Genomic DNA, 19,112 nt, shown 5'->3' with positions numbered 1-19,112 from the left:
TAAAAGACAGATGTCCTTCAAGAATATAGTTCTTAAAAACTTGGTAAGGGAAAGTCAAACAGACCTACCCACAGGCACTCGAGCATTGGATTGATGAAGGCTTGGCTTTCTGACATCCCCACTGAAGGTTTCGTTTCATTATGAATTTGAGTTCTCTCTGGTTCCAGCAACAGAGCTAACCACACGAGACAGGGATATGCAACAGAGCAGAGGCAGAGAGCCACCCCCAATCTCTTCTGGCTTTTGTAAAATAGGAATGACACCAAGAACTGGAGGGCACTGAAACATTAGCTTGACCATTCTGTAGCTGGTTAAAAATTCAAGTTAGAAATGACAGACACTCTCATTCTGAACTTGGGATGACCTCTGGCTGGAACACAAAAGGAGGAATGCTAGGAGGAAATGTGGAAATGTGTGGGACAAGTAAGGATCTGTGTGGGACAAGTAAGGATCTGTGTGGGACAAGTAAGGATCTGTGTGGGATAAGGGAAACTTATCCCAGCACAGTGCTGAACACCTGTCACCCCAGCATTTGGAAGGTAGAGAGAGTCAGGGGGTTCAGAAATTCAAGGCTTCCTCTTCATGGCAAGTTCAAGGTCAACTTGAACTATATAAGACCCTCTCTTACAAAACAAAACACCCCAAACCCATGGGCTGGGGAGATGACTCAGTGGTTAAGAGCACTGGCTACTCTTGCAGAGGACCCAAGTTTGGTTCCTAGCACCCACATGGTGGCTCACAACCATCTGTAACTCCAGTTTCAGGAGATCTGAGGTCTTCTGACCACAGGGGCACTAGGCACATGTGTGGTATACATACAGAGATGCAGGCAAACATCCACACACATTAAAATTAAATCTTTAATCCTCCAAACACCAAAGAACAACTCTCATTTTTGTAAATGAATAATGTAAATTTAAATATTTTAATAGAGATATTTTGGTTTTCATAAGGTAAATGTGCTTATCTTCTATTAGAACCTTCCTGGAACACAAACTATAAGACCCTGGGCTATGTAATTGCTGTGTGAAGGAACCTTTTGAAGGTTGAGGTTTCAAAGACTATAGACTGAAAAATGGCCCAGTTCAGAGATCCACCATGCCATCAACTCCAAAGAGACTCTGACAACATCGGAAACTGGTTAGTGAGTGAATGTCCCACCAGGGATCTAAGGACAAAAAAAGAGAAGGTGTGGGAAGATGGAATGATGCCTTTCAGTGGACCCAGAGTGGGCTAAAGTGAAGGAAGGGTGGGATGCTGGCTTCAGCATTCAGTAGAGGCTATGGATGAATAATCTACCCATTCTGTGTGAATCCGTAGGAGATAACCGAACCCGGCCTCACTAATGATCTGATGACTACAGCTCTAATGTCTGTACTCTGCAAGGTTACATCAGACCTGTCTTTGAATTCCTCCAAAGGGGTGATATTAGGGACACAGGCTTGGAAGCCAGCCAGTCCTGCACTGAGATTCCAGCTGTGAGGTGCTGGGCAGGTGACTCAACCTCTCTAGGCTCTCATTTAACATACTGATAAGAATACCTAAAGTTTAACGCTTAACACTTAAGGTACAGGGGCCAAGATACACAGAACACAATCAGTACATGATGGTGATCACTACAACTATTTTTAGTTAAGGACACGCAAAGCAGAGTCCAGGGAGGCTTGTGAAAAGTGCTTGCTTTGTAAGCATGGTGGTACAGGATTGCAACACTGGTGTTTGAGGAGGAACGGGGACAGGCAGATCTCTGGGGTTCATTGCCTACTTGGGAAGACACTGAGAGACCCTGTCTCAAGAAAAAAACCCTGCTGGGCGGTGGTAGCACACGCCTTTAATCCCGGCACTCGGGAGGCAGAGCCAGGCGGATCGCTGTGAGTTTGAAACCAGCCTGGGCTACAGAGTGAGTTCCAGGACAGTCACCAAGAGCTACACAGAGAAACCCTGTCTCAAAAAAAAGAAAGAAAGAAAGAAAAAAAGAAAGAAAGAAAGAAAGGAAGGAAGAAAGGAAGAAAGGAAGAAAGGAAGAAAGGAAGGAAAGAAACCCAAGGTGGACAGTGGCTGAAACTGACTTCTGTCCTCCACCTGCATGCTCACACATGTGCACATGCACTCTCTCACACGCATGCGTGCACACACGAATGCCCAAAGTTGCTTACTGGTGTTGGGCTCATGTAGGAAGTGAACGATGGCAAGGCTGTCAGTAGAGAAGCCCAGAGCCCAGCCTCTCCACCACCCTTAGATTTGCCAGCTGCTTTACCTAACTCTCATACAAAATTCTTGAAATCCATTTCTCCTAAGTTCTCTCCGATGCAGTAAAATCTTAATATGTCAAGTGTAAAGTGTGTGCGGAACTTTGAGCTTCATAAATTTATGTAAGACAGAATAAAATATCCAGCATGTTCCACACATTTATTGCTCCCCAAATGGGGGGTGAGTCTCAAGGTATCACTTTATTCTTGTGTGCCGTGACCTTTGAGGGTGTCTGTCTGCTTTAAGGTGAGTAAGACGACTCCTGTTTCTTGAGTAACATCTGCTGTGATATGCTTTAATGAAAGATTCCTGCGAATGCTTCACTTTTTAAAGATTTATGTCATTGCTTTAAGTTATGCCCGTGTATGTGTGTTGCTGTGTGTGTATGTCACATGAGTGTGGGTGCACACAGAAGCTCGAAGAGGAAGTTTGGTACCCTGGAGCTGGAGTTACAGGCAGTTGTGAGCCACCTGATGTAGGTCCTGGGAACTGAATTCCAGTGCTCTGGAAAAGCAGCAAGTGCTCTTAACCAGAGAACCATCTCCCCTGACCATGGGTACATTCTGTTTACTATGTACAGTCACTTTCGGCTTCTCTAGTTTAATACAGTGACTAAACCAACAAGTCCCTGTCAAACATATTTTCTTCTTTATCTCCAGGCAGGCACCTCTTTGTCTGCAGTCCAGATGAAGTTACTTCTGCCATGTTTGTGTTCTAAGGATGTGCCCTCATTCTACCCAAGCTTAGCGGAAAACAGACAGCAGTCTAAACATTCATGCTGTGGCTAAATCTCTCTTCCAGAACAATGCAGTTTCAGCAGCTCCTGCTGTTTATTGAAGTCTGCCGGGGAAATGTTGTGTCTCAACCTCAACATTTGCAGAAGCTGCCGGATGAGGCTGACAGCACAGGTCTATCTCTTTTAGGACAAGCCCTGAGCATCTAGCCTTCTCAGAGAGCATTGGGGCGGGGAGAGAGCACAGAACGGAATGCAGGAGACAATGGGAGGCTGGAATCAAGATGCCCAGAAACAAAGGATGGAGACTTAGGGGTGGGAGGGGGCAGAGGGAGGAGCAGGCAGAGAAGAGAGAGGGAGGGTAATATACAAACAACACAGTCACATCTGTGGGCTTTTCAAGGTCATCACTGTGGCTGCCTCTTAATCTGAGCCAATGGCTTCACCAAACTCTACTGGTGGCCTAGCCTACGGGGCTCAATGGCTAGGCAATATAATTATACCACCAATATATAAAGAAATGTGCCTACCTGGAGCTGAAAATCTGTCAACACTCCTGCTCAGGGTTTCTCTTTCATGTGTGCCCCTAGACTCTAAGCTGTGTATTTTGTATTTTTTTAGACAGGATCTCATGTAGCACAGGCTGACTACAAAACTCTATGTAGCTCAGGATGACCTCGAACTTCTGATCCTCTTGCCTCTGTGTCTCAAGTGTTGGGATTATAGGGTTTTGCCACCAGGCCAGGTTTATGCAGTGCTGGGGCCGAACCCAGAGCTTAATTCATCACACTAGGCAAGTGCTTTGCCAGTCAAGTTTATGTCCTAGATTACATACTTATGAGAGACCAGGTAGGCTCAGCAACATAATTCAAGGTCGTGAAACAGCATGAGGCTTGGTGGTCCAATCAAAATCACTGAGAACTTGCTTCTGGGAATACATTTATGCCAGTGAAAGAGCATAAACCACAAACACACACCACCCTTGGACTGCTGGGCAGAGCCAGCTCTTTCTTCCTGTGACCAAGACTGACTCATTGCTTTGGTTCCTCTCCCTAGGCACTGCTGGATCTATGAACACAGTTGTCCATCCACCATTGTGAAGCTCTGTTTCTGATGCCATGTGGGGAAGTAAGGGGCTTCCTTCCTATTAGTGAGGAGAGAGCCAAGGGCCTGCCTAGGAGAGCTGGGTCCTATCCAGCATGCACACCCCATGTGGAGGCACAGGTGATCTTATTCCACAGAATCAGAGCAGGGAGTGGGCAGCATTGCTCTAGGGGAGAAGGCTTCGAAGAGGTGCCAGCAGTTGGACTAAGTGACCTCTGCCAACTTGGTCCTGTTATCAAAGGAAGAGCCACAGGGTTTTTCTAATCCATGGTGCCCTGTTCCTGCCCTATGGGCTGGGCAGAGCCTCAGTGTCCTCTGTCTCACTTTGTTCTGCCAATTTCCAAGGGACAGAAAAAGAAAGACCCGTCTTACCCGTGAGGAATTTTGCTCAGGACGTAATATCCAGTGTGGGAGTGTTGATATACCTGCAAGAGAGAAGAGGAAAAGAGCACTGAGACCAAGGCTGTGATTCCTGGCTTTCAAATTTCTGAATCCCAAGGAACACCAGAGGCCAAGGGCAGCCTATGCAGAGCCTGCAGGCAAAGCCTTAGCGACAACAATTTGCATTCCCGGTTTGCAGTACTTCCACCATTCTCCAGGTTTATCAGGCAGCCGGAGGCTTGATGTCATCTCCATGGCTACCTGGTTAGTGATTAAATTAGGAGTCTGTATTTCCATCTAAACTAAATACAGCACAGAACTAATGGGGGCCTCTGGTCATTGGAGCTCATTGGACATGGTCAGCGAGACCTGGCAGGGCGAAAGACCTATGAAATTCTGAAGTTCCTGCAGAGTATGGCCAGGGCTCCCCTGGGGCCTCAACTCTGGGCCTGCAATGAGCATGGAACTGGAGGCAAGACTGGGCACACTCTCCACCTTTGATCCAATTTGATGGACATTTTCTGGCTTCTGAGAGGGATCAACCAGGGCTCACTGCAAGAGGAGAGTTAAAAACAGAGAGCAGGACACCAGCAGTTTCCAAACTGCTGGAGCCCTAAATTATAGAGGTCTCTTTTGATCTTTTGGGGCAGGAGAATATTTTCTAATCTGTAAACAGTGAAGAGAATTCAAGAGGGTACCCATGAGAAAGGGGGATACAGCAGCTCGGGAAATGTCAGCATGCCCCTCCAGCTCTTTATAGAGCCCCTTCTTCTCGAGGGTAGAGTGAGATCCTACTTCATTCCCAATTATACCTGAGGAACTCCCGAGGGCAGATGCCCTGTGTGGAGGGATGCCCTGTGCGGAGGGATGCCCTGTGTGGAGGGATGCCTGTGTGGAGGGATGCCCTGTGTGGAGGGATGCCCTGTATGGAGGGATGCCCTGTGCGGAGGGATGCCCTGTATGGAGGGATGCCCTGTGTGGAGGGATGCCCTGTGTGGAGGGATGCCCTGTGCAGAGGGATGCCCTGTGTGGAGGGATGCCTGTGTGGAGGGATGCCCTGTGTGGAGGGATGCCCGGCAGCTAGCACATGAAGCTAATTTTCTGAGGATAATGCTAGGTTTTGAACTACGGGCTGATCAAGCCATGCCCATCTGCAGCAGCCTTTTTCTCATGGCTGCTGTAGAGGAAATGGCAAGCCTATTGAGAGCTGGTCCAAGAATGAATGTCTAACTCCTAACACACTCCCCAGGTTCCCGAGTTCCAGAGAATGGTGGGCATCATTATCACTCTGTCCTGCCCCAACAAAGTTTACAGACTGCAAGTTTTTAGACTCCAGGACATCATGGAGTGCTGGTGGTGGCACATCCCCTCTTCATATAACGGGCACACCTTAACTAAATGTGCCCTTGTACCCCATCCTCAGAGTCACACATTCCTTCCCCAGAATTCTCTCCACTCCTCCTCTCCAGGAATCAGAGACAGCCTGGCTGCAGACCACTGATCAGCCAAGTGGTGTGAAAATCCCTTTTCCTCTGAGACCTGTAAGAATGACCCCCAATCTGCCTGGTGGGCTTGAAATATCATCAGGGTCCCTGCCATTCTGCTGTCTCTTTATCAGTACGCTAGTGCAATGTTTTACTGTCCTACTTTAATCCCAAAGCAGAAACCTTTCAGAGAAAAGGTAAGTGATGTGCAGATGAAGGAAGACAATGAATGGAGACTACACTGCATGGCACTGGGGGTGAATCGTGCTGCTGCTGCTGCTGGAAGACAGCCTCCAAAGGAAGAGAGATTCTGACCTGGTGTGGACCACTGAACCAACTTCCAGGGCATTACAGTGGACAAGAAGTTATTTAGGAAAACAGGTGCAGATATAAAAGCAAGCAGTGTTTAAGTGTCAACAATATTGTGCTTCTAGAGATCTTGAAATCCCTGAACCAGACACATGGGACCCAGGCTGGCCTTCTGGATGGCCGTGGGTAGGGAGACATGGTTCTGTTTTGAAGCAACAAGCATTACTCAGCTCTTTACTACAAGTCCAAGTTCACTGTTGCCAACTGAAAAATCCAGGCTAGCACCAGATGAAGAAATACGTAAAATGCTTTGTGCATACATCATGCACAGTAGACTTTGTTCCTACCTAGGACCAAGGGCAGAAACTCACCCATGCCCTGCTGACCCATCTTTGCTGTCCCCCTCCAGTATGCCACCAAATCCAAATGTGCTTGAAATTCTGCAAGCAATTCTTGAGGCAATGACAACGGAAAGGCTAACAAGAAACTGCCTGACACAGACTGTGGAAAGAAGAAAGCAACAGGAGAACTTTCAACTCTATGCCTGCACTAGTGAGGAAAATTACACCCCCTTGGGAACTGACATAAAGTGTCTGGAAAAGAAACCGATCAACTATTATACCCCAGCAAAAGACATCTGGCCATGTTTTTTTTTTAAATTTTAATTTTAATTTTTTAAAAATCATCTTTTTATCCCCATTGGGACATTTCAACTCTAGTGACTGTGTCATAGGTCTAAGGCTCTTCTGGAAACGGGTGAAGTCAGTCAAAGTATGACCAGGAAGAAGTCCAAAGGATGGGTTGAGAAAACAAGCCCTCTAGAGCTGTGTAGCCTGTCTTCTTCCCAGGCTGCTCACGGCCTTGTCCTGTCCTTGGCAGCCCAAGCTTGTCCTTACCCTGGCAGCTGCCTTCCTACTTCACTGCTTTTCTGTTGTGCCATTCTGCCAGAACTTTCTGTTGACTCACAGCTAATTTTCCCCAAGAAAACAACATTGTCTTTCTTGCTGGCTGGCAGTCTTCTTTGTCTCCCACATACGCTTCCCATAGCAAAGGCCATGCAGAGACACAAGGCAAAAACAAACATAACTTCCTAATACTCTGCAAGTCTTCAGGACTTAAGAAACACCTTTCTGCATTCCTTACCTTGACCTTCATGACAATTTCTGTCTTAGTTACCTTTCAATGCCTGTTGCAAAACAATATGGTCAAGGCAACTTATGAAAGACAGTTTATTGGAGACTTAGAGTTTCGGGGTTATGACCATCTTAACAGGGGGTCATGACAGCAGGCAGGCAGGTATGGTAATCAGATCCACAAGTCTGAAGCAGAGAGATCAACCCAGGAATGGCATGGACTTTTAAAACTCAAAGCCCACCCCCAATGGCATACCTCCTTCAACGTGGTCATACCTCCTAATATTTCCCAAACAGTTCCACCAACTGGGACCAAACATTCAAACATCCGAGCCTATGGGGGACACTCTGGCCATTTTTATCCAAACCACCAAGGCTTGTCATAGGAGCAGCCTTTCCTGGCTTCACTTTTCAAATGAAGAAACTGAGTCTCAGAGTCACAAATCAAGGCCCAAGGTAGCATAATGTAGAAGGAGGCGAGCTCAGAGCTTCAGGTGTGCACACATACCTAACGCTGTTTCCACAACACCACAATGCAGGTTGGAGAGGTTGTCCCATCAGTCACACTGTCTCTGCTAGCCACAACCGCCTTATGAAAGACCCAAGTTCTCTGTGTTTATCTGGACCATTGGTGACTCTCTTTACAGACCAGGAAACTACTGCCAGCCCTTTCCACCTACCTGGAAAACACCACTGAATCTACAGTAAAAGTACTTAGTAGCATCAATTTTCCTTTCAAGCTCTGAGATCTGCATTTGAAACATTTTTTTTGGTAAGATGGGTGAGTGAACACTGATCAATACATGTAATAAATGTCCACTGGCCATCTGCTGTGTGCAATGCACTGGAGAAAGGTGTGTGTCAATGTCTGGATCAAGGAGGGGATAGAGTGTGTCACCTAATATAGTGAAGAATGGGAGATGAGACAGTACTAAGAACATAACACATGAGAACACTTGGTAAAACAGGTGGTTTTTGCACATGGGCTACATACTCTGGGAGGTCAGAAGATCTACTTGGTACCTCCCCATGTGTCATGACCACAATGGCTTTAGTTGTTCTTTTTCAGAGTTTATCCAGGAATGGTGCACCAACCTGCTTTCCCCCAACTGTGAAACCCATTGTCTGAGGCCCTTACTGTTGCCATATATGAAAATTGTCTTTAGACAGTTAGACTAAGTGAAAGTAAGATCATTAGGGCAGGTGCTCTTTCACCATGACTGGGGTGCGTCACTCAGGGACAAAGAAGGGTGCAGTGACAGCTCAGTGAGTGAAATGCTTGCCACACAAGCATGAAGACCTGGGTTTGAATCTTCAGAATCCCGTTAAGCCAAACATAGTAGCATACACCTGAAATTCCAGCATCCCTATGGTGAGATAAGAGGCAGAGGCAGGAGAATTCCTAGAAGATTGCAGATGGGTTACCCTGGCACATGCAGCCATGAATAGTAAAGAGATCATGTGTCAAACAAGGTGAAGGTAATGATTGGCATGCCAGGTTGTCTTATGACCTCCACATAAGTGCTGTGGCACATGTACACACAGTCCTCTCTCTCTCTCTCTCTCTCTCTCTCTCTCTCTCTCTCTCTCTCACACACACACACACACACACACACACACACACACACACACACACGGACAGAGACACAGGTGCAAACTGAAGGAGGATGCCATGGGAAGTGTCAGGGAATGCCTGGTAGGAAGAGGGAGGTCTCAATGGTGCACATAAAAGTGGAATGCCACGAACCACCAGCCATTGCCAACCACTAGCAGCTGGAAGACACCAAAAGGGTTGCCCTTTATAGGGCTCACAGTGCTATGACCTTACCCACCACAAACCACAGTGGGCTCATACGTCACTAGGGCCAAATGAGGCCATCTTCCACAGCTTGATCATTATCATGCCAGGCTCCTTCCTTCCAACCCACAACCTTGTGGATTTGTGCTTTACATTCCCTTGAATTCTCTTCTGAATCTGACCTTCTTACAATGTAAGAGCAAAAGGACTTTTAGAACTTCCTTTATGTCAGTTTTATAGACAGTAGAGTGTTTGCAGCAGAAAGTGCATTCAGCCCTTCACATTGGCAGGTGCCACATCCACAGATCCAACCGGTTACAGATAGAAAACATTTGACAATAATTTGTGCATATGTTTAATGTATACAAGCAGTGCTTTCTCTTGTCATTGCCCCAAACAATGTAATAAAATGTCAATTCATTCAACATCACAATAGGCATTGTAGGTAACTTGGGGATGGTTGTTCTAATTTCTTGTCTGTTGCTGTGATACATTCCCTGACAAAAGCAACATTAAGCGGGGAAGGGTTTATTCATTTCACAATTCCATGCTACAGTCCATCACTGTGGAGAAGTCAAGGCAGAAACTTGAAGCAGCTTGTCACATCAAGTCAAGAGCTGAGAGAGAAGGAATGCATGCTGCTTGTGCTCAGCTAGTTGTCTACTCTTACACAGTCCAGGATCCAAATCCAGGAAAAGTCTGGATGGATACATGGGTCTGCATGTATCAATGAACATAATCAAGACAACCCCCACAGACATGCCCAATCCTTTATTGAGGCTCTTTTCCCAGGAGATTCTAGATTGTGCAAAGTTGAAAACCCAAATTAACCTTTGCAATGTTTTAAAGTACTGAGCAGTTCTTGCATAGGTCATCTGAAAATCCTCATATATCATTGTACATTGGAGACATCGACCTCTGGGGATCTGGTATCCTTAGAACCCTGAACTATTTCCCTGTGTATATCCAGGCATGACTGAATTCAATTTTGAAAAGACACTGAGAGCAATGGAATCAGTTTAGAAAAGTGAAGATACCCAATTCTTTCCTGAGGCTTGCATTAAGGTCTCTCAGGGAACAAGCTGAGAAATAATTCGTTCAACAACTGCTGGGAGCTGCTATGGGCTCATGAGCATTCAGAGCCAAGTACATTTGGGAAATCGACTTGTGCTGACAATCTGGAGGGTTCACAGAGACTCAGCCAAGGCCTGTAGCCTCCAGATGGACAGATGGAGGTCATAGGAACAGGTCCCTGCTCTGCAGATAGCATGATGTCCCCGAACCCAGAGGCACTGGCTCTTCCATGAAGCTTTGACTCTGCTAAGATGAAGTAATAGACTCCCCAGGCAGCCATACCTGTATCTCAGGAAGACGACAGCCAGCCCACCTCTTTCCAAAAGTCTTTGGGGTGGGGGAAGCTGTCTTTAAAACTGGGATTGGGGCAGAGCTGGAGAGATATCTCAGAGGTTGAGAGCATTGGCTGTTTTTCTGGAGGACCCTACCTCAATTTCTAGTACCTGCACGGTGGCTTACAACTGTCTGTGACTCCAGTCCTAGGGGATATGATGTCCTCTTCTGGCCTCTGTAGACACTACATGAATATTACATACATTAAGGTGCATACACATAAAATAAAAATAAATGTAATCTTTTTTTTTGGTTCTTTGAGACAGGGTTTCTCTGTGTTGTTTTGGTGCCTGTCCTGGATCTTGCTCTGTAGGTCAGGTTGGCCTCAAACTCACAGAGATCCACCTGGCTTTGCCTCCTGAGTGCTGGGATTAAAGGTGTGCATCACTGCTGCCTGGCTAATAAATGTAATCTTAATAAAAAATAAATTTAAAAAATCTGAAGTGGAGACTGGGGATATAACTTAGTGGTAGATGGCTCATGTAGTATATGTGAGACCCTGTTTTCAATCTCTAGAACCACCAAAAAAGAAGGAAGGAAGGAAAGTAGGAAGGGAGGGATGGAGGAAGGGAGGTGGGGGCAAAGAAGGAGGAAGTGGGGTGGGGGGAAGAAAGGAGTGAGGAAGGGATGGAGGAAGGGAAAACCAGAGGGTATGTTATGCTAAGAGCACTAAGTCTCAGAAGGACAACTGATGCATGATTCTGCTTACATGAGGCCACAGAGTGAGCATATTTATAGAAAATAAAAACACAATCTAGGGTCTGGAGAGATGGCTCAGTGGTTAAGAGTACTTGCTATGCAATCATTAGGACCAGAGTTCAATCTCACTATCTTCATAACAAGCAGGGTATCTCACACATGCCTATAACTCTACCCAGCTCCAAAGGAGGCAGAGGCAGGAAGATTGCTGGGGCTTGCTGGTTTCCAGCCTATCTGAAAAAACAAGGACCCCAGATAAGAAAGAACCGTGTCTCAAAGGAGTAGGCAGACAGAGTAACAGAGAAGGATATCAGATACCCTTTTCTGGCCTCCATGTGCATGCCACAGTTATGTGCACACACACACACACACACACACACACACACACACACACACAAATATAAATAAATATATAAAAATTAAAAATCAGTATCTGGATTAGTACCCAGGGCTGGAGGCAAGGCTGGGGAGAGCTACTGTCCAGTGTCTACAGAGTTTTCACTGGGGATGGTGGTGAAACTTTCTATTCATAGATGTTGATGATGTCACACAGCACTGTGAGTGTGCTCAAGGAGAACACACTGCAATGGATAGCTGTTCTGTCCATGACCTTGAAGCACCCCCTAGAGATGTAACAGGTAACTGTCCTACATACCTATGACCTTGAAGTACCTGCCCCTGGGGTGTGGCTTGGGGTGACCCCTAAAACCAGAGATGCACATGGGCTGCTCTCTTTACTCCTTTGTGAGACTTGGATGCTGGGACAGTCTCAGGCAGAAGAACAGCATGGGACCTTGCCTCACTTTTCCAGGACCCTGTGACAATTCCTCTGTTCTGTCTTGTGAGTTTCCCATTCTTAATAAATCCCTTTGCCCTTTAAGCAGACTCCATGAATTTCTCACTTTAACACGCCTTACAGATGCTAAAATGACATACAGTGTTCTAGTTTCATTCTGTTGCTGTTGTAAACACCGTGACCAAAACAACTTGTGGAACAAAGGGTTTATTTGGCTTATACTTCCAGGTCATGGTCCATCACTGATGGAAGTCAGGGCAAGACTTCAAGCAGAAACTTAAAGCAGAAAGGGATGCTGCTTGATGGCTCACTCTCTGGCTTTCTCACAGGCTTACACTTACTTAGCCTTTTTACACAGTTCAGAACCACCTGCCTAGAGAATGGTGTCACCCACAGTTGAGCCCACCTATATTAAGTAACAATCAAGACAATTCCTACAGATACAGACATGCCCACACACCAGTCTGATCTGGGCAGTCCTTCAATAGAGACTCCTTTCTCAGGTGACTCTAGGCTATGTCAAGTTGAGAGTGAAAGCTAAGTAGGATACCCAACATGGATATATAGTCACCCCAATAGATGGGGTGGATGGGTTTGTAATATTTTTTAATTTAATACAAACTAATGCTCATTTAGGAAGATTTTGATGCCTTCTATGATGAATAATGAATCTAGAAAGGCAGGGATTTTGCTAAGTGTGGAAGTCATATACCAACATGACTCGGGGTGCTTCAAGGATTGTTTTTCCCTTACTGTTGGCAATCGCATATTATTGGCCATCCCAGAATAGGTATAAAGCATCAGAACCATCCACCAAGAGGCTCCCTAAGGATTACCCCCTATTCTCTTATCATTTTACAGGTAACAGGAGCCATGGTCCCAGAACTCTGTTAGTGACAAAGATGAGCAGGAAGCTAGACTTCCTGGTACCTGGTTAGATATACCTGACCTCAACACTCTCCCAAGAGGAACAATGAAAGCCCTTGGGAAATGTATCTTCAAGCTCTGACTCTCACTTGCCCATGGGGACTCCAGTGACACCAGCACCCAAGGCAGGCCCCACTTCATGAAACACCTATAGGGCTCCATGTGTATCTGCCATGCTCAGCCTCACAGCAACCCCTCGAGGAAAGGAATTAGTTTACATACTGACATAAACCTTGGAAGGCAGCCATGATGGCCATGCCTTGCCCACTTTGTGATGTTGTGGAAGGCATGTTTCCAGAAAGTATCTGGCAGAAATGCCTTCAGCACCAGACCTTTCCAGTCTTCTACCATTTGACTACCTCATAGATATGCTCTGGCTAGTTACTGCTAATACCTGAAGATGCTCAACTGAATCCAACATTAACCTTTTACACTCCCTCCCAGGAGAATTGAGTTTGCAGCCTCTAGTGAACTTAAGCATAGGCAATAAAGGACCCCAAGTCATTCCAAGCAGAAGTTTCAAAGCAAATGCTGGACAACATTGGCAGAGAAAACAAACCAACAATAAAAGTTAGTAATGCTTTCAAGGTAACAAAACACAGGACATGGATTCAAAGGAAAACTGTTTCTTTCACATCAAAGACCCACCTGGCAAAAGGGGCAGGGTTTCAGAAAACACACCCACAGGACAGAAGGCCCTGTCCCTGATATATATATATATATATATATATATATATATATATATATATAATATATATATATATATATATATATATATTTGCCATTTCATCAGGATCCTGGTAGTGTCCTGTGCAAAGAAACTGCAACTCCTCTGTGCTCCATTCCACCCACAAACAGGGAACTAAACCCCATATGGTTCAAGAAGCAAAGAGAGGCTCTTTCTGTAGCCTGACTATCAGAAAGGAGCAGTGAGGATCTGGGGGTCACTGAGGGGCTGTGGCAGGAAGGGGGTGCACTAAGGGAGGAAGCTTGCTAGGAGAGAGGTTGGGAGAGGGGAGGGGGACTTTTTTAATATATATATATATATATATATATATATATATATATATATATATATATATATATTATTTTACAATACCATTCAGTTCTACATATCAGCCATGGGTTCCCCTATTCTCCCCCCTCCCACCCCCTCCCCTTACCCCCAGCCCACCCTCCATTCCCACCTCCTCCAGGACAAGTCCTCCCCCGAGGACTGCAATCAACTTGGTAGACTCAGTCCAGGGAGGTCCAGTCCCTTCGGGAGGGGGACTTTTGAGGCAAGCAGAGGGAGGGTGACCCTGGCTGCTGTGGCCATAGAGGCTCTCTTGACTCAATGAGAAGTGATGGTTGTCCGCCCCCCCCTCCGGTCCTCTATGCTATCCTCCCCAGTTGTATTTTGGAGGGCTCAGTGCTCAGCTTCATCTGTGTCTGATGTTCTAGAATTAAGAGGCTCTGGGGTGGGTGGGAAGGGCTGATCTGCCAACTGTTACCAGTTTAGGAATAACGATTTGATCAGAAGCTTGAGAAAATCAGGAGACCATAAAGGCCCCGGGTGAGGCACGTGGGACTGTAGACAGAGTGAGCGTCCCTTTGGGGGTCAGAGGAAGCCCCACTTCAGTGACACACATCAGCTAAGGAGAAAGGCTAATGCAGCAGGACTCTGTCACCCCTGGTTGACAGTCAGAAGAAAATGCAGAGACTCTCAGACACAAATTGGAAGTGGCACAGCGTGTGCACAGCCTGTATCTGTCCCCCATGATCCAATGTTGAAGCAGTGTTCTTTGCCTCTCCTCTGTGACAAGATGGCCTCAGGAGACGGTGCCAATGGTAGGTGGCTAGGACTGCATGAGGTCATCAAGGCAGAAAACTGTCACAAATGAGGTCGGTCTCCAGTATCAGTACACAGCTTATGCCTTTGTTCTGCTGGGTGAGCTGCTGGCAGCGGATAGAGAACCTGCAGCTTCCAGACCCATGACTAGTAACTGCTGGTTACAAGCCGCCCAGCCTTTGGCAATTTGTTATAGCACCTCACATGACCAGTGCAGCTTCCATCCGAGTGGCTGAAACATCCAGCAATAACAGGAGTGACCTTGAGGAGGAAGAGAGACCTGCAGTATGCACACAGGTGGGGTGGGACAGTGGAAGCTGGTGTTTCCTTTAGAACTAAATGTCTGCTCACCACATGACTCAGAAACTGAATTCTTTTTTCCACAGTCAACCTATATAATTTCTTCTTTTTCCTTATTCTCCTTCACATAATTTTCTGAAATAGATGTGAATATATTGAGAACTTCTTGCATGCACACAATGTGTTTTTATGACATCCACATCCACTCCGCCACCTTCTCTCAGGTACCTTTCACTTGTCCCCACTCTTCTCAGCTTTGTGTCTTTTTTCTCTTGTAGCCCACTGGTCCAAGCTGTACCTGCCCATATATTCAAGGGTGTGGAGCCATCTGCTGGAACATGGTTGACCTACCAGGGGCTGCACTCTTAAAGAAAATCCATTCCCTTTGCCCAAGAAGACATCAACTCATGAACCCCTTCCCCTGATTTGGAATGTTGATCTGGGACAGTTCTTATGTATTCGACCACCACTGCTGTGGAGTTCATGAACACAGTGGTCCTGCCCTGTTCAGAAGACACTGCTGAATTCTTTGATGCATCTCATAGACATGAAACTTACAGTCACTTAAAAAAAAAAAAACCGCTTATGAATGATCACAGAGGCCTCATTACCAGCTAAAACTACGCGGACACCTGTCTATGGTTGAGGCTCAGGCGCCTCACAGAGGCCGTGGGACGCCACCTAGTGATGCAAGGTGCAGATGAGACATACACTAACTGGGGTGGAAACTGAGGGAGTTCTCTCAGCGGAAAAGCCAGTCTTCAAAAGTTACTTCTCTGTGATGCTGCCTATAACTATCATTCTGAAATGACAAAGTGATACTGGTGACAACAGTTCCCTGGGCTGCCAGGGTCCCGCTGCTCTGTGTCTTGGTTGTGGTGGTGTCTTAATCTGTTTAGCTCTGCTGCAATGGAATTCCACAGATGGGGTAATGCTCAGAAATGTAATGCATCACAGTTCTGGAGGGGGTTTCAGAATCTGCTGTAGGTCTTCTGCATTGTCCCATTGTACCCAAGGAAGGTAGGGAAGACTATGAGGGAGAGCTGCCACTCATCCATTCATGAGTGCTCTGCCCAGGAAATTCTCCAGTGAGGCCTCACTCTTAGTATGGCTGCAGTGGTGATTATGTTTTTAACACACACTTTTTGATGAGAGACACACCCAAACAAGTAACAGGCTGTAATCAAATGGTCCTACACAAATGATGGAATTGCACAGAACTAAACATATGTAAAAGCACACATGCATGCACACACAGATACATCCATGTAAATACTTAAACACACAAACGCACATGCACAAATGCATATACCCATATGTATACACATGTACACATACATACATGCACACATGTAAACATGCAAGCACACACATGCACATACCTACCTATATACACATACTATACATATACATATATATGTGTGTATGTGCACACACAGGTATATCCACATGTACACACACACACACACACACACATAAGTAAAATAGAAAATCTGAGTAAGACTAGGGCTGGATCAATGTCTGCATCATGGCTGTCTGTGTCTCTGTGAACTGTTTCTGTCAGGGGAGTTGAGTTTAGTGCATAAGTGGGAACCTTCCCATTATGTCTCACAGCAGCTGGTGACTCTCCAGTCACCTCAGAATAAAGTCTTTGTGTTCAAGTTGTATTTCTTCTGTCTGTCTGTCTCTCCCTCCCTCCCCACTCCCTTTCATAATATGAACACCTGTGCTCTCTGTTTTGTGAAAGGCGAACAAGATGCCCTTCTGCTCCTTCCCAGCTCCCAAGTTCCCACGGGACAATGACTGTGTGTGCACAGCAGTGTCCTGTCACTCACCAGAGCCATTCTGCTTCTTCTGGCACAAAGATCTCACCTACCTCGCCAAGGTGGATGGCAGCATGACTCATGGTCATGTCACTTATAAAACCTGTGAGCTGGAAGTTGGAGGTGACAAAGGCCCTGGCCACCGAGTGTCATTAGCCCTGGGCACGGTTAACTATGTGACCCATCTGTGATGTAAAGAAGAATGCAATTCCATCTCTAGCAGGCGACCAGATCCACGGTAGCACAGAGGATGAACTTAACCAGTGGTAAGCCTGGATTTAAAATGCCATGTAGATAAAGAGGAAAGATAGTTCAGTGTCAATTCTTACAAAGGTGAGGGGATTGGGAGTAAGAAGAGGCCCAGTACTAGATAAGCTGCTGAAACTCGAGTGAACGAAGTTTGTGTCAGAGGGGTCAATAAAAGTGAGCACCTGGGAACAAGAGACTACAATAGAGGTTTTCAGAAGAGAAAAATGGAATCACGCAGGCATGCATGTGTGTGCGAGCTTGTGCGCATGCATACACATGCACACCCACACCCACAATGTAAAAACAAACTGGGATTGCTTTTACTTGCATTTCAATACAGCATTTGAAGTATCACTAATGTAAGATTTTAACAGCATAGGTCAAGTGCTGCCTGAAGCCAAGACGACAGTCTCAGCTAAAGAGGTCACATCTGCTGCAGGAAAGAACACATGACTCATCAGAAGCCAGGCACCTCAAAGGGTAGATTTTGACCCTTCCCCATTTTCTCCCTACCATGGGTCATCCTTTGTTTTTACCCCATGCAATGCTGGGTATGTTATGGCATCAGGCAGCTGTTCATTTTCTTCTCTCCTGAAGTGCTTTCCCACTCCTGTTTCTGGCTGAAAGTAATGCTCTGCTATTTAAGACTCCATGTGAAGACTGGTGAAGGCATTTGGAACTATCAAACTATATGTGGTTCTGGGGGACAAACAGGCCCTTACACATGCCAGACAGCATTCTACCACTAGGCTGCTCTATGAACCCTTTTAATCCTTTTAAAAAGTGTGTGTGTGTGTGTGTGTGTGTGTGTGTGTGTGTGTGTGTGTGTGTATTCATGCACCTATGTGGAGTACAACGGTGGATGTTGGGTATCCTGCTCTCTTCTCCATCTCATTTTTTTTTTTCAAGACAGGGTTTCTCTGTTGCTTTGGAGCCTGTCCTGGACTAGCTCTGTAGCCCAGGCTGGCCTCAAACTAGTGCTGGGATTACAGGCATGTACCATCACTGCCCGGCTCCATTTCATTCCTTTGAGACAGGGTCTCTCACTGAACCTGGAGCTAGAATGGCAGCCAGCATTCCCCCTGGTTCCCCTGACCCTGACCCCCACCTCACTGGGTTATAGCTATGCAGACAGCTACATCTGACTCTTACATGAGGTCTGTGGATTTGAACTCAGGCCCTCAGGCTTGCCAGTTAAGTGCTCAGCTAGTGGCTACACACATGAACTGAAAGCAACGGAGCATGCCTAAGACTTCCACAGGCTCCAGTCAGACAAGGCTCCAGAGCGGGGGAGGTGGGCATAGAGTCCCACTGCTGAATATTTACATCTGAATTCTGTTAAGTATGAACATACTGTTTGGTCCCTTAAGAATATTTTGGGCGAGATGAGGGCTCTTCCTTTACCCAGCCATCTTCCAAGTGGTTTGCATATTTGTACATTTTTTTTTTCTGCAAGCTCTTCTCTGAGAGTGGCTTTCCTGTGAGATTTCCTACATGGATGGCCCAGTGAAGGGATTTGATTGTGACTCAGAGTCTCTTGTTCCCGGGTGCTCACTTTTCTTTTATTGACCCCCCTGACACAGACTTTGTTCACTCGAGTTTCAGCAGCTTATCTAGTACTGGGCCTCTTCTTACTCCAACCCCCTCACCTTTGTAAGAACTGACACTAAACTATCTTTCCTCTTTATCTACATGGCATTTTAAATCCAGGCTCACCAGCACTTAAGTTCATCCTCTGTGCTATAAGCCATGGGGGTCCCAGCTTTCCTGGACTAGTTATAAGTTCATGTCACCTGGAGATTCCCACCCAGAATCCTGATCTGACAAAAGTGGTCTGTCCAAGAAGTAGCAGGCACACAGAATCTTCTAGTGCCATTCTATTCTTTAT

At 46.1% G+C, this 19,112-nt stretch overlaps 1 protein-coding gene across 4 annotated transcripts in view; it reads right to left on the bottom strand.

Moving 5' to 3' along the window:
- Dpp6 (dipeptidyl peptidase like 6) overlaps positions 1-19,112 on the bottom strand; it is an 876,452-nt gene that overhangs the window by 177,235 nt on the left and 680,105 nt on the right. For all 4 annotated transcript variants that reach the window (XM_037204345.1, XM_037204347.1, XM_037204344.1 and 1 more), the window contains exon 6: positions 4,460-4,512. In XM_037204345.1, the coding sequence (XP_037060240.1) occupies positions 4,460-4,512 (53 nt within the window). The remainder of the gene's footprint in view (positions 1-4,459; positions 4,513-19,112) is intronic.

The sequence above is a fragment of the Peromyscus leucopus genome, chromosome 3 (assembly GCF_004664715.2).
Source record: "Peromyscus leucopus breed LL Stock chromosome 3, UCI_PerLeu_2.1, whole genome shotgun sequence".
Lineage (NCBI taxonomy): Eukaryota > Metazoa > Chordata > Mammalia > Rodentia > Cricetidae > Peromyscus > Peromyscus leucopus.
The sequence above is the reverse complement of the archived record's forward strand: the minus strand, read 5'-3'. Positions and strand labels throughout refer to the sequence as shown.